Raw genomic sequence first — 23,857 nt, 5'->3', positions numbered from 1 at the left:
GTGGCGGGAGAGGCCACAACAGTGAGAGGCCCACGTATCGCAAAAAAATAATAATAATAAATTAGAAAAGAATATCAATATTAAATGTAGGATTAAGGATTAGAAAATATTTCAACATGCAATACATTGCTTCTGGGGTAGGTGTACCATGCTATTCCAGCCCTAGTGAATAATTAATGCCTTGGAAGATTCCTATCACCACGGGTTGCCAGGCCACCAGATAACGAAGCCAGTCCAGGATTTGTCCATATAAAAAGTGTGTGTGGAGGAGCTTCAAGATGGCGGAAGAGTAAGATGTGGAGATCACCTTCGCCCCACACATACATCAGAAATAGATATACATGTGGAACAACTCCTACAGAACACCTACTGAATGCTGGCAGAAGACCTCAGACCTCCCAAAAGGCAAGAAACTCCCCACGTAGCTGGGTAGGGCAAAAGAAAAAAGAAAAAGCAGAGACAAAAGGACAGGGACGGAACCTGCACCAGTGGGAGGGAGCTGTGAAGGAGGAAAAGTTTCCACACACTAGGAAGCCCCTTCGTGGGCGGAGACTGCGGGTGGCGGAGGGGGAAAGCTTCGGGCCGCGGAGGAGAGCACAGCAACAGGGGTGCGGAGGGCAAAGCGGGAAGATTCCCGCACAGAGGATCGGTGCCGACCGGCACTCACCAGCCCGAGAGGCTTGTCTGCTCACCCGCCGGGGCGGGCGGGGCTGCGTGCTGAGGCTCGGGCTTCGGAGGTCAGTGGGGTTGGCGGCGTGAACACAGCCTGAAGGGGCTAGTGCACCATGGCTAGCCGGGAGGGAGTCCGGGAAAAAGTCTGGAGCTGCGGAAGAGGCAAGAGACTTTTTCTTTCCTCTTTGTTTCCTGGTGCGCGAGGAGAGGGGATTAAGAGCTCCGCTTAAGGGAGCTCCAGAGACGGGCGTGAGCCGCGGCTATCAGCGAGGACCCCAGAGATGGGCATGAGACGTTAAGGCTGCTGCTGCCGCCACCAAGAAGCCTGTGTGCGAGTACAGGTCACTCTCCACACCCCGCTTCCGGGGAGCCTGTGCAGCCCGCCACTGCCAGGGTCCCGGGATCCAGGGACAACTTCCCTGGGAGGACGCACGGCGCGCCTCAGGCTGTTGCAACATCATACTGGGCTCTGCTGCCGCAGGGTTGCCCCGCATCCGTACCCCTCCATCCCCCCGGACTGAGTGAGCCAGAGCCCCCGAATCAACTGCTCCCTTAACCCCGTCCTGTCTGAACGAAGAACAGACGACCTCAGGCGACCTACACAAAGAGGCGGGTCCAAATCCAAAGCTGAACCCCAGGAGCTGTGTGAACAGAGAAAGGGAAATCCCTCCCAGCAGCCTCAGGAGCAGTGGATTAAATCTCCACAATCAACTTGATGTGCCTGCATCTGTGGAATACCTGAATAGACAACGAATCATCCCAAATTGAGGAGGTGGACTTTGGGAGCAACGATATACATATATTTTCCCTTTTGCTCTTTTTGTGAGTGTGCATGTGTATGCTTCTGTGTGTGAATTTGTATAGCTTTGCTTTTACCATTTGTCCTAGGGTTGGGTCTATCTTTTTTTTTTTTAATTTTAGTATAGTTTTAGCACTTGTTATCATTGGTAGATTTGTTTTTTGGTTTGGTTGCTCTCTTCTTTCTTACTTAAATTTTTTTTAAAATAATTTTTATTTTAATAACTTAAATTTAATTTCCTTTTATCTTCTTTCTTTTTCTCCTTTTTATCCTGAGCCATGTGGATGACAGGCTCTTGGTGCTCCACCCAGGCATCAGGGCTGTGCCTCTCAGGTGGGAGAGCCAAGTTCAGGACATTCGTCCACAAGAGACCTACCAGCTCCACATAATATCAAACGGAGAAAATCTCCCAGAGATCTCCATCTCAACACCAGCACCCAGCTTCACTTAACGACCAGCACTATGGTGCTGGACACCCTATGCCACACAATTAGCAAGACAGAAACACAACCCCACTCATTAGCAGAGAGGCTGCCTAAAATCATAATAAGGTCACAGACACCCCAAAACACACCACCAGACATGAAACTGCCCACCAGAAAGACAAGATCCAGCCTCATCCACCAGAACACAGGCACTAGTGCCCTCCACCAGGAAGCCTACACAACCCACTGAACCAACCTTAGCCACTGGGGGCAGACACCAAAAACAACAGGAACTACAAACCTGCAGCCTGCGAAAAGGAGACTCTAAACACAGTAAGTTAAGCAAAATGAGAAGACAGAGAAACACACAGCAGATGAAGGAACAAGGTAAAAACCCACCAGACCTAGCAAATGAAGAGGAAATAGGCAGTCTACCTGAAAAAGAATTCAGAATAATGATAGTAAAGATGATCCAAAATCTTGGAAATACAATGGAGAAAATACAAGAAACGTTTAACAAGGACCTAGAAGAACTAAAGACCAAACAAACAGTGATGAACAACACAATAAATGAAATTAAAAAGTCTCTAGGCCCTCTGACCGCCGTCCCCCACCGCAGCCGGTGGGGCAGGCGAAATTTTGTTGCTTGTTGGCCTTAACACATGCCTCCAAATTACAAAACAAGATTTACTACTAGGTACACATCGGAAGAAGCAGGTGTTAATACCACTGGAACTTTGCCTAGCAAATTATTTACATAATCTGGGCAACAAAAGAATTGCTTCAGAGTTTTAGAGAAATATGTTTTGAGGAGCTTCAAGATGGTGGAAGAGTAAGACGTAGAGATCACCTTCCTCCCCACAAATACATCAGAAATACGGCTACATGTGGAGCAACTCCTACAGAACAACTACAGAACGCTGGCAGAAGACCGCAGACCTCCCAGAAGGCAAGAAGCTCCCCATGTACTTGGGTAGGGCAAAAGAAAAAAGAAAAAACAGAGACAAAGAATAGGGACGGACCGGCACCAGTGGGAGGGAGCTGTGAAGGAGGAAAGGTTTCCACACACTAGGAAGCTCCTTCGTGGGTGGAGACTGCGGGTGGTGGAGGGGAAGCTTCAGAGCCATGGAGGACAGCGCAGCAACAGGGGTGCAGAGGGCAAAGTGGAGAGATTCCCGCACAGAGGATTGGTGCCGACCAGCACTCACCAGCCCGAGAGGCTTGTCTGCTCACCCACTGGGACGGGTGGGGGCTGGGAGCTGAGGCTCTGGCTTCGGAGGTCGGATTACAGGGAGAGAACTGGGTTTGGCTGCGTGAACACAGCCTGAAGGGGGCTAGCCCGCCACAGCTAGCCAGGAGGGAGTCCGGGAAAAACTCTGGAGCTGCAGAAGAGGCAAGAGACTTTTTCTTGCCTCTTTGTTTCCTGGTGTGTGAGGAGAGGGGATTAAGAGCACTGCTTAAAGGAGCTCCAGAGATGGGCGCGAGCTGTGGCTATCAGCACAGACCCCAGAGACGGGCATGGGACACTAAGCTACCAAGAAGCCTGTGTGGCTGGTCAGTATCCACACCTCCCGTCCTGGGAACCTGTGCAGCCCACCACTTCCAGGGTCCCGTGATCCAGGGACAACTTCCCTGGGAGGACGCACGGCGCGCCTCAGTCTGTTGCAACATCATGTTGGGCTCTGCTGCCTCAGGCTAGCCCTGCATTCTGTACCCCTCCTTCCCCCACCGGCCTTAGTGAGCCACAGCCCCTGAATCAGTTGCTCCTGTAACCCCGTCCTGTCTGAGCGAAGAACAGATGTCCTCATACGACCTACACAAAGAGGCGGGTCCAAATCCAAAGCTGAACCCCAGGAGCTGTGCAAACAAAGAAGAGAAAGGGAAATCTCTCTCAGCAGCCTCAGGAGCAGTGGATTAAATCTCCACAATCAATTTGATGTACCCTGCGTCTGTGGAATACCTGAATAGACAACGAATCATCCTAAATTGTGTAGGTGGACTTTGGGAGCAAGGATAAATATATTTTTCCCCCTTTATCTCTTTTTGTGAGTGAGTATGTGTATGCTTCTGTGTGTGATTTTGTCTGTATAGCTTTGCTTTTACCATTTGTCCTAGGGTTCTGCCTGTCCATTCTTTCTTTCTTTTTTTTATTGCTTAAAAATTTTTTTTCTTAATAATATTTTTTATTTTAATAACTTTATTTTATTTTTTGTATCATTTTTCTTTCTTTCTTTCTTTTTTTTCTCACTTTTATTCTGAGCCATGTGGATGACAGGCTCTTGGTGCTCCAGCCAGGCATCAGGGCTGTGCCTCTCAGGTGGCAGAGCCAAGTTCAGGACACTGGTCCACAAGAGACCTCCCAGCTCCATGTAATATCAAACGGTGAAATCTCCCAGAGATCTCCATCTCAACGCCAAGACCCAGCTCCACTCAATGACCAGCAAGCTCCAGTACTGGACACCCTTTGCCAAACTACTAGACGATAGGAACACAACCCCATCCATTAGCACAGAGGCTGCCTAAAATCATAATAAGGCCACAGACACCACAAAACGCACCACCAGATGTGGACCTGCCCACCAGAAAGACAAGATCCAGCCTCATCCACCAGAACACAGGCACTAGTCCCCTCCATCAGGAAGCCTACACAACCCACTGAACCAACCTTAGCCACTGGGGACAGACACCAAAAACAATGGAAAATACGAACCTGCAGCCTGTGAAAAGGAAACCCCAAACACAGTAAGTTCAGCAAAATGAGAAGACAGAGAATGACACAGCAGATGAAGGAGCAAGGCAAAACCCCACCAGACCTAACAAATGAAGAGGAAATAGGCAGTCTACCTGAAAAAGAATTCAGAATAATTATAGTAAAGATGATCCAAAATCTTGGAAATAGAATAGTAAAGATGATCCAAAATCTTGGAAATACAAGAAACGTTTAACAACGACCTAGAAGAACCAAAGAGCAAACAAACAGAGATGAACAACACAATAAATGAAATTAAAAATTCTCTAGAAGAGATCAATAGCAAAATAACTGAGGCAGAAGAACGGATAAGTGACCTGGAAGATAAAATAGTGGAAATAACTACTGCAGAGCAGAATAAAGAAAAAAGAATGAAAAGAACTGAGGACAGTCTCAGAGACTTCTGGGACAACACTAAACAAGGGAACATTCGATTTATAGGGGTCCCAGAGGAGAAGAGAAAAAGAAAGGGACTGAGAAAATATTTGAAGAGATTATAGTTGAAAACTTCCCTAACATGGGAAAGGAAATAGTTAATCAAGTCCAGGAAGCACAGAGAGTCCCATACAGGATAAATCCAAGGAGAAACACACCAAGATACATATTAATCAAACTATCAAAAATTAAATACAAAGAAGAAATATTAAAAGCAGAAAGGGAAACACAACAATAACACATAAGGGAACCCCCATAAGGTTAACAGCTGATCTTTCAGCAGAAACTCTGCAATCCAGAAGGGAGTGGCAGGGCATACTTAAAGTGATGAAGGAGAAAAACCTACAACCAAGATTACTCTAACCATCAAGGATCTCATTCAGATTTGATGGAAAGTAAACGATTTACAGACAAGCAAAAGCTAAGAGAATTCAGCACCACCAAACTAGCTTTACAACAAATGCTAAAGGAACTTCTCTAGGCAGGAAACACAAGAGAAGGAAAAGACCTACAATAACAAACCCAAAACAATTAAGAAAATGGGAATAGGAATATACATATCGATAATTACCTTAAATGTAAATGGCTTAAATGCTCCCACCAAAAGACACAGACTAGATGAATGGATACAAAAACAAGACCCATATATATGCTGTCTACAAGAGACCCACTACAGACCTAGGGACACATACAGACTGAAAGTGTGGGGATGGAAAAAGATATTCCATGCAAATGGAAATCAAAAGAAAGCTGGAGTAGCAATTCTCATATCAGACAAAATAGACTTTAAACAAAGACTATTAGAAGAGACAAAGAGGGACACTACATAATGATCAAGGGATCGATCCAAGAAGAAGATATAACAATTGTAAATATTTATGCACCCAACATAGGAGCACCTCAATACATAAGGCAAATACTAACAGGCATAAAAGGGGAACTCGACAGTAACACAATCATAGTAGGGGACTTTAACACCCCACTTTCACCAATGGACAGATCATCCAAAATGAAAATAAATAAGGAAACACAAACTTTAAATGATACATTAAATAAGATGGACTTAATTGATATTTATAGGACATTCCATCCAAAAACAACAGAATACACATTCTTCTCAAGTGCTCATGGAACATTCTCCAGGATAGGTCATATGTTGGGTCACAAGTCAAGCTTTGGTAAATTTAAGAAAATTGAAATTGTATCAAGTATCTTTTCCAACCACAGTGGTGTGAGACTAGATATCAATTACAGGAAAAAAATCTGTAAGAAATACAAACACATGGAGGCTAAACAACACACTACTCAATAACCAAGAGATCACTAAAGAAATCAAAGAGGAAAGGAAAAAATACCTAGAAACAAATGACAATGAAAACAAAACGACCCAAAAGCTATGGGATGCAGCAAAAGCAGTTCTAAGAGGGAAGTGTATAGCTATACAAGCCAACCTAAGAAACACGAAACATCTCAAATAAACAACCTAACCTTGAACCTAAAGCAATTAGAGAAAGAAGAACAAAAAACCCCCAAAGTTAGCAGAAGGAAAGAAATCATAAAGATCAGATCAGAAATAAATGAAAAAGAAATGAAGCAAATGATAGCAAAGATTGATAAAACTAAAAGCTGGTTATTTGAGAAGATAAACAAAATTGATAAACAATTAGCCACACTTATCAAGAAAAAAAGGGAGATGAGTCAAATCAATAGAATTAGAAATGAAAAAGGAGAAGTAACAACTGACACTGCAGAAATACAAAGGATCATGAGAGATTACTACAAGCAACTCTATGCCAATAAAATGGATAACCTGGAAGAAATAGACAAATTCTTAGAAATGCACAACCTTCTGAGACTGAACCAGGAAGAAATAGAAAATATGAACAGACCAATCACAAGCACTGAAAGTGAAATTAAAAATCTTCCAACAAACAAAAGCCCAGACCTGATGGCTTCACAGGCGAATTCTATCAAAGGCTTAGAGAAGAGCTAACACCTATCCTTATCAAACTCTTCCAAAATATAGCAGAGGGAGGAACACTCCCAAACTCATTCTACGAGGCCACCATCACTCTGATACCAAAAGCAGACAAAGATGTCACAAAGAAAGAAAACTACAGGCCAATATCACTGATGAAAATAGATACAAAAATCCTCAACAAAACACTAGCAAACAGAATCCAACAGCACACTAAAAGGATCATACATTATGATCAAGTGGGGTTTATCCCAGGAATGCAAGCATTCTTCAGTATCAATGTGATACACAATATTAACAAATTTCAGGAGAAAAACCATATGATCATCTCAAAAGATGCAGAGAAAGCTTTTGACAAAATTCAAAACCGATTTATGATTAAAAAACCCTCCAGAAAGTAGGCATAGAGGGAACTTTCTTCAACATAATAAAGGCCACATATGACAAATCCACTGCCAATATCGTCCTCAATGGTGAAAAACTGAAACCATTTCCACTAAGATCTGGAGCAAGACAAGTTTGCCCACTCTCACCTCTATTATTCAACATAGTTTTGGAAGTTTTAGCCACATCAATCAGAGAAGAAAAAGAAATAAAAGGAATCCAAATTGGAAAAGGAGAAGTAAAGCTGTCACTGCTTGCAGATGACATGATACTATACATAGAGAATCCTAAAGATGCTACTAGAAAACTACTAGAGCTAATCAATGAATTTGGTAAAGTAGCAGGATACAAAATTAATGCACAGAAATCTCTTGCATTCCTATACACTAATGATGAGAAATCTGAAAGTGAAATTAGAAAACACTCCTATTTACCACTGCAAGAAAAAGAATAAAATATCTAGGAATAAACCCACTTAGGGAGACAAAAGACCTGTATGCAGAAAATTATAAGACACTGATGAAAGAAATTAAAGATGATACAAATAGATGGAGAGATATACCATGTTCTTGGATTGGAAGAATCAACAGTGTGAAAATGAGTGTAGTACCCAAAGCAATCTACAGATTCAATGCAATCCCTATCAAACTACCAATGGCATTTTTCACAGAACTAGAACAAAAAATTTCACAATTTGTATGGAAACACAAAAGATCCTGAATAGCCAAAGCAATCTTGAGAACGAAAAACAGAGGTGGAGGAATCAGGCTCTTGGACTTCAGACTATACTACAAAGCTACAGTAATCAAGACAGTATGGTACTGGCACAAAAACCGAAATATAGATCAATGGAACAGGATAGAAGGCCCAGAGATAAACTCACGCACATATGATCATCTTATCTTTCATAAAGGAAGCAAGAATATACAATGGAGAAAAGACAGCGTATTCAATAAGCGATGTTGGGAAAACTGGACAGCTACATGTAAAAGAATGAAATTAGAACACTTCCTAACACCATACACAAAAATAAACTCAAAATGGATTAAAGACCGAAATGTTAGGCCAGACACTCTCAAACCCTTAGAGGAAAACATAGGTAGAACTCTCTATGACATAAATCACATCAAGATCCTTTTTGACCCATCTCCTAGAGAAATGAAAACAAAAATAAACAAATGGAACCTAATGTAACTTAAAAGCTTCGGTGCAGCAAAGGAAACCATAAACAAGACAAAAAAAAAACCCTCAGAATGGGAGAAAATATTTGCAAATGAAGCAACTGATGAAGGATTAATCTCCAAAATTTACAAGCAGCTCATGCAGCTCAATATCAAAAAACAAACAACCCAATCCAAAAATGGGCAGAAGACCTAAATAGACATTTCTCCAAAGAAGATGTACAGATTGCCAACAAACACATGAAAGAATGCTCAAGATCACTAATTATTCGAGAAATACAAATCAAAACTTCAGTGAGGTATCACCGCACACCAGTCAGAATGGCCATCATCAAAAAATCTACAAACAAGAAATGCTGGAGAGGTTGTGGAGAAAAGGGAACCCTCTTGCACTGTTGGTCAGAATGTAAATTGATACAGCCACTATGGAGGTTCCTTAGAAAACTAAAAATAGAACTACTGCACGACCCAGCAATCCCACTACTGGGCATATACCCTGAGAAAACCATAATTCAAAAAGAGTCATGTACCACAATGTTCATTGCAGCTCTATTTACAATAGCCAAGACATGGAAGCAACCTAAGTGTCCATCAAGAGTTGAATGGATAAAGAAGATGTGGCACATATATACAATGGAATGTTACTCCTCCATAAAAGGAAACGAAATTGAGTTATTTGTAGTGAGGAGGATGGACCTCGAGTCTGTCATACAGAGTGAAGTAAGTTAGAAAGAGGAAAACAAGTACTGTATGCTAACATATATATATGGAATCTAAAAAACAAACCAAAAAATGGTCATGAAGAACGTAGGGGCAAGATGGGAATAAAGATGCAGACCTACTAGAGAATGGACTTGAGGATATGGGGAGGGGGAAGGGTAAGCTGGGACAAAGTGAGAGAGTGGCATGCACATATATACCCTACCAAATGTAAAATAGATTGCTAGTGGGAAGCAGCTGCATAGCACAGGGAGATCAGCTCGGTGCTTTGTAACCACCTAGAGGGGTGGGATAGGGAGGGAGACGCAAGAGGGAAGAGATATAGGGATATATGTATATGTATAACTGATTCAGTTTGTTATAAAGCAGAAAGTAACACATCATTGTAAAGCAGTTATACTCCAATAAAGATGTTAAAAAAAAAAAAAGTCTGTGTGCTCCGAGATGAATCTCAGTTAAGTAGGTTGCTCTACCTACAGCCATGTAGCAGAAATAGTCATTGTTATTTACACTACACCCAATTTCCAAAAATAAATCGAATCCATCCACGTTAAAATCCCCAAATATCATAATCCCAAACAAGAATAAAAGGCAAGGGTCACTAACTAAATAAAAGAGGGAAGGGGGGAATGGTTACAGTGGAAAACCAAGAATAATGGGAACTACTATAGTGAGCAAAAACAGCTCTGGGCTCTCCTGCCTTCAGCTCATCAGAGAGAACTCATTGCATATCTCAAAGAAAAACATTAGTTCATAGATAATACGTATGTTATCCTGGCATCTTTGATAAATTGTACTAAGGGAACTTAATTAATACCTTCTATCTCTGTTAGCAATGTTCCACACAGAAAGGCAGATTTGTCACATGTAGCTTTTATCTTACACTGAGTCTCAATAAAGACTACATGTATTTCTTTAGCTGCCTTAGAAGTTGTTAGGATGTTGCATTCAGAAATAAAGTTCTGTATCTCATAGGGAAAAATAAAAGAGTACATGTAGTATTCAAAAGTTTCTTCTCTCAAGACCATTTCTTTCTCTCAGAGAAACCAATTGTCCTTTGTTATTTAAATGATTGTTAAGGTGACATTTATGATCATATCGCCAATTTTATAACAAAGATTTATGTACTGCAGTTTCATAAGTAAGTTATTAACCAAAAGCTGTTCTGGACTCGTGTTAGGATGAGTGGAGGAGAGGAAGGCACATGACAGGCCTTCAGCCTTGCCTGTGCGTGCCTTGCACAGACTCTGCGAGGCAGGCCAGGTCTGGGAAGGGAGCTGGTGGCCGCAGGGGGTGCTCTCTGTTGTTGGCATGTGGCTCCGAGATCCAGGGGCCCACGCACGCTGCCTCCTCCACTGCCCTGCTTGCAAGTCCTTCCTTGGTTTGCAGTCCCCAGAGATGGGGGCGTTGCTGCCAGCACTGCCGGTTCAAACTAAACACTTAGGGTTTGAAGAGTCGGCGGGGCAGAGGGCAGGGTGGGGGTCTCCTTTAGCACTGCGAATGCAGGTGACTGGAACTCAGAAGGCACAGTAAGGCTGTCACTTAGGAGAAGAGCGAGTACTTGGCAGGCGGAAACCATCCCTTCAGTGCTCTTCTGCTTACGGGGGGATATGTTTTAGTTCCATTTACGCCCCTGGAAGATATACACTATGGTCTTGGGCCAGTGAGGGGTTGAGGGCTAAGTCTTTGTAGTCAGCTCTGGGTGGGGACATTCCCTTCCTGTGACCTTAAGGAGATTTGGGTTTATTCAGTTGGGGATCCCTGCTGTCTATAAAAATCCTTTTGCTGCCATTTGTAGTAGGTCTTCACTCCTTTCAATATTATTATTACTTAGGTTAGCCTAAGAAAAGATGAGCGGTAGCAAGGAATTAAAAAAGCCAAAATTCAGGGGGAAAAACCCCTACTCATGTCTGGAAATAAAACAATTTGGTACACCTTCAAAATACTTTTCTATTCTAGCTCACATTTGGGGCCTTTACAATTTCAATTCTTTTTTTTTTTTTTTTTTTTTTTTTTTTTTGCGGTACGCGTGCCTCTCACTGTTGTGGCCTCTCCCGTTGCGGAGCACAGGCTCCGGGCGCGCAGGCTCAGCGGCCATGGCTCACGGGCACAGCCGCTCCGCGGCACGTGGGATCCTCCGGGACCGGGGCACGAACCCATGTCCCCTGCATCGGCAGGCAGACTCTCAACCACTGCGCCACCAGGGAAGCCCTCAATTCTAATCTATTTGTCTCCCCACCCACTCGTCCCATCCACCTGTTACCTATCATCTCTCTATCTGTTTGCCTATCTATCTATATCTATATCTATCTATCTATCTGTCTGTCTGTCTGTCTATCTATCTACCTACCTATCTTATCCTTCCATATATTCACCTATCTTTTGCAATGTCCCATCACATTTCCACTAAAGCCCTAATAGTGGAATATGTGGAATATAAAGAGTACAATGTATCTTTTTTGGCATTTAACTTCCTAACTAGAATGGTAATGTAGGCACAGGGGAGAAAAGAAACCAGAAAATTGTTGTGAAATAGGTGGTTAGGGAGAACAGAACGTTTTCTGCTGTACCTATAATGAAGATAAGGAAAGTTTAAAGTATACATCACCAGAAAAAAATTTGAGATAATATTTCATAACTTTATAAAAAAGGATACAGGTTATTGATCATCCTCTTCAAATCAACCTTCTCTTTGCAGTAAGGGCACGTCTGCTTTTTACCAACAATACACCAACCTTGGATGCAGAATTCATGAAAGCTTAGGGATCTTGTTAGGGAAGCTTCTGGATATTAAAGGGCAAGGTCTGCTTCATGATGATGTAATAGAAGTGACCCCACCTGTAGGGCGGAGTGGTGGAGGTGGGAATTGCTCTCGGTTATGACTCAGTTGTGTCCATCACTCTCTTAGGGAGATTCTGCAGGACAAGGGAACCACCAAGTCCCAGAGGAGCCTGGAGTCAGAGCTGCAATAGCTTATGACCCTGAGGAATTTACTGATCTTCTTGGCCTTATGTGTTCTTACCTCACTCAATTCTTGTGATTAAATTACGTAAAGAATGTGGACATGCTTTTTTACAGGAATGTCTTATGTAAACAGATCATTGTATTTCTCTGTCTCGCTTATCATGCATTTTTCTGTGTTTACCGTAGCATCTCTCCATTCAGCTTTTTGTGCACCTACTCACTACCTACTATGTATGTAACCAGACTTGTCTTAGGCACTAGACAAATTTAAATTATTTGTGGTCAAGAATATGTACAAATATTTCTGTTAGCTTCATAAGTTTTTTCTCAACTTTTTATTACTGATAAGGGGCCAGTTATTTTTAATAGAATATAAACCTATAATGAACATCTAAAACTCTAGGCATTTACAGATTCAGTTGTATACAACCCCTTGTCCAGAAAGTTTGACCCTTTGGCCCCAAAGTTGCCAGTGAACTGTATGTTTTTCTGCAGCACCAGGGACGGAGTCTTAACAGAGCACAAGTCACTCTGTGTCATGACTTTCTGTGTATTTACATGTCTCTCCTGGGCAATATGTTACCTGTGGGACCATGACTCATTCATCTCTGTGCTCAGCACATTAAGCAGTGCCTAAGTCCCTATTTATTGACCAAGTATTTGAATGAATCATTCAAAACCGATTACTTTTGCAAATGTATTTCCCCCAGGTTCCACAGCTTATAGATTTGGGTAAAATGATTAACTATAATGAGATCCATCATGTTGATTTATTTCTACAGTCGTTGATCCCAGTGTGGCTTTCTGGATCAAGATCACGCGATGTTCTGTCTGGCCTGCTACACACCTGTGTGAACAAAAATGATGTTCCCTCTCTAACAGATGGAGGATATGAAGGCGGAGGCAAGTCAAGGCCATGTAGATGATTCCTCAATATTAGATCTGTGTGCAACTAAGGGTTCCCACTCTTTTACGTTCTTGGCGTTGGGGTCACTTTTGCAACATGCTTGGGTTAACATACAGTGTATTATAACAAAGATTCTGAGTCAAAACCCATACAGCTCTTCATTCAAAAGGGCTGGAGTACAGCCCCATCTTCCACATAGGTATGGAGTTCCGGGGTCATCGAACGATCATCGAAATGTCCATCTCCTCTTTAATATTCTCTCATCTTCAAAATCTCATCTGCAAAGCTTCCACACTGGCAGAATTGCCGCAGAGCAAGACTCAGATTCCCGCCCCCTTGTTCATATGATTCCGGTTTGCCCACTCCTTGTTAATATGACTCATGCTAAAATGGGCCTTTAATAATATTCCCTGCAAAGCAAATTTAAAGGTGACTACATTTTCGATTACATAAGCACACGTGTACAACAATCCCTAAGGGCTTTTAAAGGTGAAGAGGGAGAAAATACTTCCACTTGCAAATGGCAGAAGGGGCTCTGTTCCAACATTTGAAAAGTAATTCATATTTAAAACTAGGACCAGACTTGGAAAATTTCTACTAAGAATGATAGTTTTTTGGGAAAGGTATCACACTGAGAAACCACATAGACTTCCACATGGGGTATCTTTGTGTTTCTCACCTTAAAATGTTAAAACTTAAATGTTGGAATAATACATTTCAGATGCATTTGGTCCAGTTTAGTTTTGCGGTCCGCGGGCCTCTCACTCTTGTGGCCTCTCCCGTTGCGGAGCACAGGCTCCAGACGCGCAGGCTCAGCGGCCATGGCTCACGGACCCAGCCGCTCCACGGCATGTGGGATCCTCCCGGACCTGGGCACGAACCCGTGTTCCCTGCATCAGCATGCGGACTCTCAACCACTGCGCCACCAGGGAAGCCCTGGTCCAGTTTTTGACTCTCAGGATTGAATAAATGGAATCCGTCCAGATTAAACAGAATCAAATCATGAGTGCTGCACATCTAGGGCATTACTGATTGAGTTAGGTGGGCTTCAGAGGCAAAAGACAGATGGTTTAACCACCTCATAATGCCAGAGCTTTGAACCGACTGAGTGCATAGCAATATTATAAAATTGATATTGTACTATAAAATAAAGATAAATGATGCCTTCTCTTCCCTCTCTTAAGAAAAGAATTAAAATACTGATTGTTGGCCAACGCAAACACAACTCTGGTATCCAGAGTTACTTGCTCAGGCAGGGCAGGCTGCTGGGTTCTTGACCTCAGTATCTTTCAGCACAGTGGAGATCTTCCTCACGGTTACTGGAGTCCCAGAGGATGCTGGTTTCCAGGCACAGGCTGGTCTGGTCCCTAATACCTAAAGATCCCTCAGCCAGTAGATAGCAATTTGGGGTACAGCCCATAGGCAGAGGAACCAAATAGTCCAAGAATTGGGTGCTCACGTTTTTGTCCCTCCTTGTGTAACTTAAGGTGTCCTGCTGCCTGTGACCTTATCCTCTTTTCAAGACCAAAGCTGATACTTGGCTTCCCCCATCACCACTGTTGACACAAGCAGGTTCCTAAGGATTATTTCCAGGCAAAGAACACTGCTTTGTCGTTCTTGTTCCTGTGAGACTCAGACACGGGCTCCACCTGGAGAGTCCTGAGTTCCTCCCTGTACCTGAAACTTCACTCTGTTTTTCACTCCCCAACCCTTTCTCTCTCTTGTCCTTCTTGGCTACCTGTTTGCTTATAGCTTCACCAGCTTTCCCAGCCAGCCTCTGCACAGATGCTGCAGCCCTCCTGTCTGTGTGGCATGAAGATTCCTTTTTGAAAAAGAAATTACTGGAGGAGGAGGTTCACCTCCTGCTAATTAAGAGCAGTTCATTATTCAGCAGGGATTGCCAGAAAGTCTCAAAAAGAATATGGATGGGAGGATAAAGGCTTGGGGTTTGGGGATGAGCGTTAAGCAAGGCAGAGGGTGGGGGTAAGGGGAGAAAAGGAAGGAGGAGGGAAGTGATGAGACAGTCTTCCCTGACTGGCTATCTCCCATGCCTGACACAGATTATCTGAAAACTGCCTCCTGGCACTGGCTTGATAAAGACCAAAGGGTCTCCCATGGAAAGGATACACATGCTTGCACGAAAGCTGGTAGGTGTTTTCAGTGAGTCCTTCTTCATTGAGCACCACGGTGATCTGCCCACAGGCGGCACCGATGTCGTCTGATGAGCTCCTGGTGGGCATCCCACTGACTCTGTAGAACTGTTGGGGGAAAGGCACAGAGCAACACCATTCTCGGAACACAGGGAAGCCACTGCCAGGCTTGGGAACGTAGTCTTTACTGTTTCTCTGGTGGTTTAGAACTTGAAACACTTTTTCCCATAGGGACAATGCTACTGTGGGGTAAAGGTTTCTAGGCAAAACCCCACTGCACCCCAAATGGACCCAAAGCACATCGCTAATTGTAACTACCTAACCTCCCCACCAAGAAATCCTTTGAGAGGAACAGTTTTTATCCAGAGCTGTAAGTGCAGACTCACACGGGAAGCTTTTTAAGTTCACCCAGAGCCTGACCCTTCCCTTTATTTTCCTGGAGACTCTGATTCATAGATCTGGAGTAAACCCAGGCATCTATGTATCTTTTAATTAATTTTAATATAATTAAAATTTTAATATAATCCCAAGTGATTATATGGAGCACACAGACTAATCCCATTATAAGGCAATGCATCTGGAACTCTAATTTAAGACACTGCGTCTCCCCAGGGCTGTGGATGAGGAGTGATTCTCAACATCAGCAGCACATTAGAATGTCTCAGAAGCTCCTTTAAAAATAAAATATGTATTTTATAATAGCTTTAAACTTAAAGATACGAAGATAGTACAGAGTTCCCATACCAAGTTTCCCCTATCAGTGACATCTTACATCAGTATAGTACATTTGTCACAATTAATGAGCCAACATTGATACCTTATTATGAAATAAAGTGTATACTTTATTCAGATTACTTGGTTTTCCCTTAATGTCCTTATTTTGTTTCAAAACCCCACCTAGGATACCATTAATTATTGTGTCTCCTTGGGCTCCTCTCGGCTTTGGCAGTTTCTCAGACTTTGGTTTCCTTCTGACTTTGAGGGTTTTGGAGGCAGGTATTTTGTAGAATGTCCTTCACTTGGAATTTAGCTGATGTTTCTTCTCTTGGTTCCGCTGGGGTTATGGTTTTAGGGAGGAAGATAACAGAGGTGAAGTGCCATTCCTACCACACCGTAGCAAGGGTACATGCCATCAACATGACGTCCCTGTTAATGTTGACCTAGATCACCTAGCTTGAGGTGGTGGTTGTCAAATTTCTCCACTATAAAGCTACTCGTTCTTTTACTTCTTTTTATACTGTACTCTTTGGAAGGAAGTCGTCATCACCATGAGCAGCCCACACTTAAGGAGTGGGAAGTTATAAGTTATGCTCCACCTCTGTATTAGTCAGCGTTCTCCAGAGAAATGGAACTGATAGGATATGCATGAGTGTGTGTGTGTGTGGAGAGAGAGAGAAAGAGAGAGAGAGAGAGGGAGGGAGGGAGGGAGAGGGAGAGAGAGACTCATTTTAAAGACTCGGGGCTGGGAAGTCTGAAACCTGGAGGGCAGGCTAGCAGGCTGTAAACTGCAAAGAGTTATTTCAGACTTAAGGCAGTATTCCTTCTTCTCAGGGAAACTTCAGTTTTTGCCCTTAAGGCCTTCGACTGATTAGCTAAGACCCATCCATATTTTCAAGCGTATTTTCTTTCCCTTAAAGTTAATCATATCTACAAAATACATTCAAAGCAACACGTAGACTGGTGTTTGATCAAACAACTGGATGCCAGAGCCTAGTCAAGTTGACACATAACATTTAACCACACAAGCTTCTTAAGGGTGGAGTATCTACATAAATTATGTGGAATTCTTCTGCATAGGAGATTTTTCTATTCTCCTCTATTTATTTAATTTATTTATCTATCCAATCATTTATGTCACTATGGACTCATGGATATTTATTCTATACTTCGAATTATAACCCAATACTATTACTACTACTACTACCTACCATTGTGTTGCTCAAATTGTTTCAGCTTTGGCCATTGGGCTCTCTTTCAGTTGGCTTCTGTGTCTCTTTGACATATCCTCATCATTGTGGGTTTTTTCTTGTGTGGGGTTTTTTTGAGCACTTCCTTACTTTCTGACACTACAAGGTACTCCAGGCTCCTATTGTGTATTCCCTGCCAAGATCAGAGTCAGTCATTTTTCCAAGAAACACTGCTTCCTCTTATTATAGAATGGTATTAGAAACCAAGATCTGGGTACTTGGTGTGCTCAATGCTACTGAGGTGTCATTGCTTCTAGGGCTTCGTAGCTGACAGAGCAAGGAAATATGTCTGTATATACTAACCCATGTGTATACACATATCTATAAATATTTCTATATGTATCATCTACATTAAGATACATTAAGCTAAACATGAGTTCAGATTGACGTCTTTGACTCATCCATTACTACATAGATAAATCTAGCCTTTTCTCCTTGCCTGTATGTAAGCTTCTGAGAGTAAGAAATGTAGCTCCCACAATCGGTCTTCCATTTACTTGGTAGTCCAATTCCAGAATACATGTATAGTGGTATCAAAATAGTTAACCCATAGCCCTGAGGGAAACTACTTTATGAACTAGCATACAGTGCTTATGTATAGTTCCTTTTGCTTTTAATCTTAGATCTCCACTCATTTCAAAGTGACTTAGGTCAGCACTTTCCCCCCACCCCCTTCAGTGAGGTTATTTCATACATTTGTAATACAGTTGAACTCTTTTGTCACAGTCTACATTCTATCCTGGCATTCCCTGACATCCTAAATGACTTCTTAAGATTTGCATACATTAAGGTTTACCCTTTCCACTATAAAATACTGTTGATTTTGACAAATGCATAGTGTCATGTATTCACCATTAGAGTATCACACAGAATAACTTCACCACCCTAACAAATAACCTGTGCTTCACACATTCAACCCTGCTCCCTCCCTAACCCCCTGGCAACCACAGATCTCTTTAGCATCTCCATAGCTGTACCTTTTTCAAATTGTCATAGAAGTGGAGTCGTGTAGTATGTAGCCTTTTCAGGCTGGCTTCTTTCACTTAGCAATATATATTTACAATTCATCCAAGTTTGGCATGGCTTAATAGCTCATTCCTTTTTCTAGGGAGCTTTTAAAACAAAGCAGATGCACTGGCTCCACTCCCAGAGTCTGACAATTAGTGTGGGGCTTGGGCGCTGGGGTGAGAATGGAGAGTGCTCATCCTTTGCTTCCTCTTTACCTCTGTCACAAGTATGCATGCACGCACACACACACACACACACACACACACCCCATCAGTTTAAGTCACAGATGGCTGTGCCAATGGCTCGAGGCAGGGGTTTTTATGTCTCTGGTGGTTGGAAAGAGGATGACAGGAGATGACAAGATGTTGAAGACTGGTGGGGTGGGGTCAGGTGAGAAATCTCCAGGATGTTGGTGCTTAAAGACTTGGTTGTCTTGCCAGGTTAAGTCTCTTCTTCCTGGTTCACTGGCGAACAGAGGACATACAACTCTTCTCTTCCTCTCCTGTCCCTAAACAAGCACAAGAGGCTTTGGGAATTTTTTAGAGGGGGGATGGCTCTGGTTTTTGTTGGAGGAAGTAGGAGCAAAAATGCTCCCTCCTGTGTTCACCTTAAACCTTATAAGAAAGGCAGTTGTCTCAGAGATTACACATGGCAGGGCAATTCCAGAATTTCACTATAGAAGTTGGATTCCAGGCTCTAGGAAAAGAGTAAGATGGAGCCTACAGAGATGGGGGGTGAAGTCAAGGTCTTGTTTACTCAGTCCTGTCCCATAAAGAGAGGGAGAATAACAGTCCAGAAGTTCACTCTTCTCTTGCCACTCACACTGGTTTTTCCATTTTCCATCTGGCTGTGTACCAAAAGACTGGTAGAGGGCAGAGATGTGGAATTTCTGAAACCACTGGGTCTTCCCTGGAGCCCTTGGTATGCAAGTTTTTAAGAGATGTGCATGTGTTAGACACAGATGGATACTCCTAATATCTGAATCTGGAATCCATCTAACCAGAAAGTATGTCCATTCTGAGTTTTAATTTTAAGAGAGTTAAAAAAAAAAAACTACTAGGGATTTTTTTAAATTCCAGGGAAGAATATTACAGTTAGAATACATTTAGCACACTTTTTTTGTCTTCTACTTCTTCAAATGCTGTATAATGATAACTGCTGTATAATGATAATGATAACATCATATCTTTATGATGAGGCATTGGTTGATTCTAAAGTGTTTTATGTGCATAAAATATGACTTTTATTTGCATTAGCAGAGATCAAGTGTTTTTGTTATTGCTGATTTTTTACTAATCCTTTATATGTTGGCAATTGGAGTATGCTAGACATGGTTACTTTCAGATAATCTGATGCCAGGAGAATCCAGGGAGCAGTTGGGCTGACAGAACCAAAAAAGACTTATCTATTTTTGAAAATGGATGCAAATGTGTAAGATGAGACCATTTTTCCATGTACCATAAATGATTTCAAAGAATGAAAGCAACGCTTCCCCTATAGTAGAAGCCATGTAAACTGAGCAGATCTCTGCAAAGTCTATCCTCATTACTCCATAGTAGAGGCCATAGAACGAGGGCATGATGCCAAAATCCATGGAATCTCTAGCCTTGATTCTATTGAGAACAACAGTGAAGGGATGTAAGGATGTGGCATTTGTGGGGATGGGTGAGGGCTGCAGCTTGGAAAGTATTGGGTTGGCCAAAAAGTTCATTTGGATTGGTCAAAAACCCCAAACGAACTTTTTGGGCAACCCAGTATTTCCTGCCATGGTATCTAACAGAGCCTTGGTGGTATTTCCCCCCACTTATTTGTTTAATTTTTTTTTAATGAAATAATTTAAAATTCTCTCAATTCCATTCAAATTTTACTACTCAGGGCTAAGTGGACAAAGTCATTATTGAGAATGTTTAAAGGCTTCTTAGGACTGCAGTGCTGAGACAAGCCAACTCTAACCAGCAGTTCTCAAGCTTGGCTGCGTGTAGAAAAACCTGGGCAGCTTGTAAAAACCTCCATCCCCAGGCTGCACCCTGGGCCAATTACATCAGGCTTTCTGGGGGTGGGGCCTGTGCAGCAATATTTTTGGAGGCTCTGCAGACACCAGGTGATTGCAGTGGTCCACTAACATTAGGAACCTCTTTAATAGTCCAATGATTCTCAGCCCTAATTGTAGATTGGAATCACCTGGGGGAGATTTAAACATATACTGATACACGAGCCCACTTTCAGGGGCTCTAATTTAAGTGGCCTGGGGTGAGGTCGGGGCAGCAGCTAGGGTTGAGAATCCCTGCTATCAAACTTAGATTTTACAGAATGCTTTCAAATACTTTATCTTTCCTAAAAATATTTGAGATAGATATTATTATCCCCAATTTACCTTTGAAAAAACGGAGACTTAGAAAAAGTGATTTGCTTAACATGACAATTGGTACAAAATGAAACCAGGAATCAAGCGCAAATTTTGATGCCTTTTGCTGCTATGCCGTGGTTGCCGTGTGTTAATAAAAAAAATCTTTTTGCAAGTTGGATCATATTTCAAATGCACTAGGATTCTCTATGACAACCCCTATTTCTTTTTTAAAGGTAAATGTTTCTTTAAAAAGTAAATGATTATATCACCTCACACCAGTTAGAATGGGCATCATCAGAAAATCTACAAACAACAAATGCTGGAGAGGGTGTGGAGAAAAGGGAACCCTCACGCACTGTTGGTGGGAATGTAAATTGATACAGCCACTATGGAGAACAGTATGGAGGTTCCTTAAAAAACTGAAAATAAGACTACCATATGACGCAGCAATCCACTACTGGGCATATACCCAGAGAAAACCATAATTTAAAAAGACACATGCACCAAATGTTCATTGCAACACTCTTTACAATAGCCAGGTCATGGAAGCAACCTAAATGCCCATTGACAGAAGAAGAATGGATAAAGAAGATATGTTACATATATACAATGGAATATTACTCAGCCATAAGTAATATTCCATTGGGTCATTTGTAGAGACGTGGATGGACCTAGAGACTGTCATACAGAGTGAAGTAAGTCAGAAAGAGAAAAACAAATATTGTACATTAATGCATATATGTGGAATCTAGAAAAATGGTTCAGATGAACAGTTTTGCAAGGCAGAAATAGAGACACAGATGTAGAGAACAAACGTATGGACACCAAGGGGGGAAAGCAGGGGCAGGGGGGGATTGGTGGTGGTGGGATGAATTGGGAGATTGGGATTGACCTATATATACTAATACATATAAAATAGATAACTAATAAGAACCTGCTGTATTAAAAAAAATTCAAAAAGAAAGTAAATGATTAGCTTCTAATGTAATGTCTGGATCTTAATCATTGCACTTTTGATGTGCTATCTCTGTAAACAGTCTCAAATACTAGCAATGGATGTAGGTGGGTCTGACTGAGTTGGGAAGGAAGTGGAGAGAGGAGAGGCGTTGGGAAATCTGTCTTTGGAACCTTCTTCTGGCAGTTTTTGTACTCTTAATTTGAGGAGGAAATGGTAAAGGCAGAGAGCTGTGTAGACCTAGAGGGCAGCCATCTTTTGGTAATGCGAACCGGGAATTCCAACACAGCGGGTGGTTTCATCCTTTCAATATTTGAGAATTGGGGCAGTGAGAAAGAATGAAGATGACTTTCCCTCCATACCCAGGGGAGCACGTATTTATAATCTAATTAATAAAAAGTGTAGCAATGAACTCGTGGTTCCACAGAAAAGAATCTTAATACCATAATGCTCAAGAAAAATTAGTAGTGAAAAAAATAGTTCCTTCCCATCTGAAGGGTTAGATTCTTTGAATGCCTCACTATAGGAGAATTCCTGGTTAAGGATCTTAAAATTATATGGATAATAATCTTGGGGCAACTCTATTCCCAAGTAACTTCATAAAAGTCCTTATGAATACTTTTACATTCATTAAAGTAATACAGACAGTATGCTAAAAAAATAAATCCGTGTCTTTCTATAGTTTAAACTAATAATAATAGATCTGTACAGTTATTTTCTATCCCTTTCCTGCTAGAGAATGGTAGGAGTTCCCGCTCTGAAAGTTTCATGAAATACTTATAAAATCAGATTGCTATGTTGCCATAGGAAGAGCCCTTCCTCCCAGGGCTGGCTCTCCATCTGATTGTCTTCCTTATTTTATTTATTTATTATTATTATTTTTTAAAGTAGTTTTTAAAATTTATTTTATTTTTGGCTGTGTTGTGTCTTCATTGCTGCACGCGGGCTTTCTCTAGTTGCAGCGAGCTGGGGCTACTCTTCGTTGCGGTGCACTGGCTTCTCATTGCGATGGCTTCTCTTGTTGCAGATCATAGGCTTTAGGTGTGCAGGCTTCAGTAGTTGTGGCATGTGGGCTCAGTAGTTGTGGCTCGCGGGCTCTAGAGCACAGGCTCAGTAGTTGTGGTGCACGGGCTTAGTTGCTCCACGGCATGTAGGATCTTCCTGGACCAGGGCTCGAACCCGTGTCACCTACATTGGCAGGTGGATTCTTAACCACTGCGCCACCAGGGAAGCCCTGTCTTCCTTATTTTATGAGTTAAGAGTTGCTGGCCTCTGCCTCTGAATTTCTGTTAAGGTCCTAGAGATTTAGAGTAACTTTGATGTGACAGATCTTCCAGGAAATTTTTCATTTGACATGTTTTCCATGGCTGTGCAGTATGTCTTACATTCCCTTTCTAGGACATAGGTTGATTACACAGCCTCAGCTCTGCCTGTGAGACCCTCACCCGTAGCATATCTCAGCAACCATCTTCGCAATGGGAGCATGGTTCTGAGTCATAGATATTATTATCCCAATTTCCTTTATTTCTCCTTAGACTTTCTTGTTTTTTTATCTCTTCACCTCTCTTTCAGTGAAAGTTTCAGTACTCAGTTTCCTCTTTTCCTAACTGCTCCCAGCAAAAGGGATTTCATGGATACCAGAAACAAAATTCTAGAGCAGTGCTGTCCAGTGGAAATATAGATTGGACAAAATTAAAAGTTTTCTTGTAGCCACACTAAAAAGGTAAAAAGAAACATAAAATAATTTCACCAATACATTCAGAGTACTATCATCTCAGCATATAATCAATAGAAGAATTATTTTCTTATGCTGTCTTTGAAATCCAATGTGTATTTTAGACTTACAGCCCCTCTTATGTCATAATTTAAGTGCTCCGTAGCTACATAGGCTAGTGGCTACTGTATTGGATAGCATACTTCTAGAGGTTTTAAGGAAGAAGATCTATAGAAGGAAATGACACTTCAGGATTTTGTGGAAGGGAAATTTGTAGTTCAGTAAGAACTACTTTACCATAAATGTCAGCCTACTTTTTTGTTTGTTTGTTTAAATTTATTTATTTATTTGGCTGCATTGGGTCTTTGTTGCTGCGCGCGGGCTTTTCTCTAGTTGCGGTGATTGGGGGCTACTCTTCATTGCAGTGCGTGGGCTTCTCATTGGGTGGCTTCTCTTGCTGCAGAGCAGGGGCTCTAGGCGTGCAGGCTTCAGTAGTTGTGGT

At 42.0% G+C, this 23,857-nt stretch overlaps 1 protein-coding gene across 1 annotated transcript in view; it reads right to left on the bottom strand.

The window, feature by feature from the left end:
- Positions 1-151: 151 nt before the first annotated feature.
- The window catches only part of RNF175 (ring finger protein 175), a gene marked incomplete at both ends in the record, with an annotated part of 77,061 nt that continues 53,355 nt past the window's right edge, over positions 152-23,857 (bottom strand). Inside the window, 5 exon segments of the mRNA XM_082837960.1 lie at positions 152-267; positions 270-271; positions 12,000-12,101; positions 15,342-15,472; positions 19,832-19,952. Coding sequence (XP_082694086.1) covers positions 152-267; positions 270-271; positions 12,000-12,101; positions 15,342-15,472; positions 19,832-19,952 — 472 coding nt within the window.

This window comes from Leucopleurus acutus (assembly GCF_964270905.1).
Source record: "Leucopleurus acutus genome assembly, chromosome: 4".
Classification (NCBI taxonomy): Eukaryota; Metazoa; Chordata; class Mammalia; order Artiodactyla; family Delphinidae; genus Leucopleurus; species Leucopleurus acutus.
Note: the sequence above shows the minus strand (reverse complement) of the source record. Positions and strands in the feature narration are given on the sequence as shown.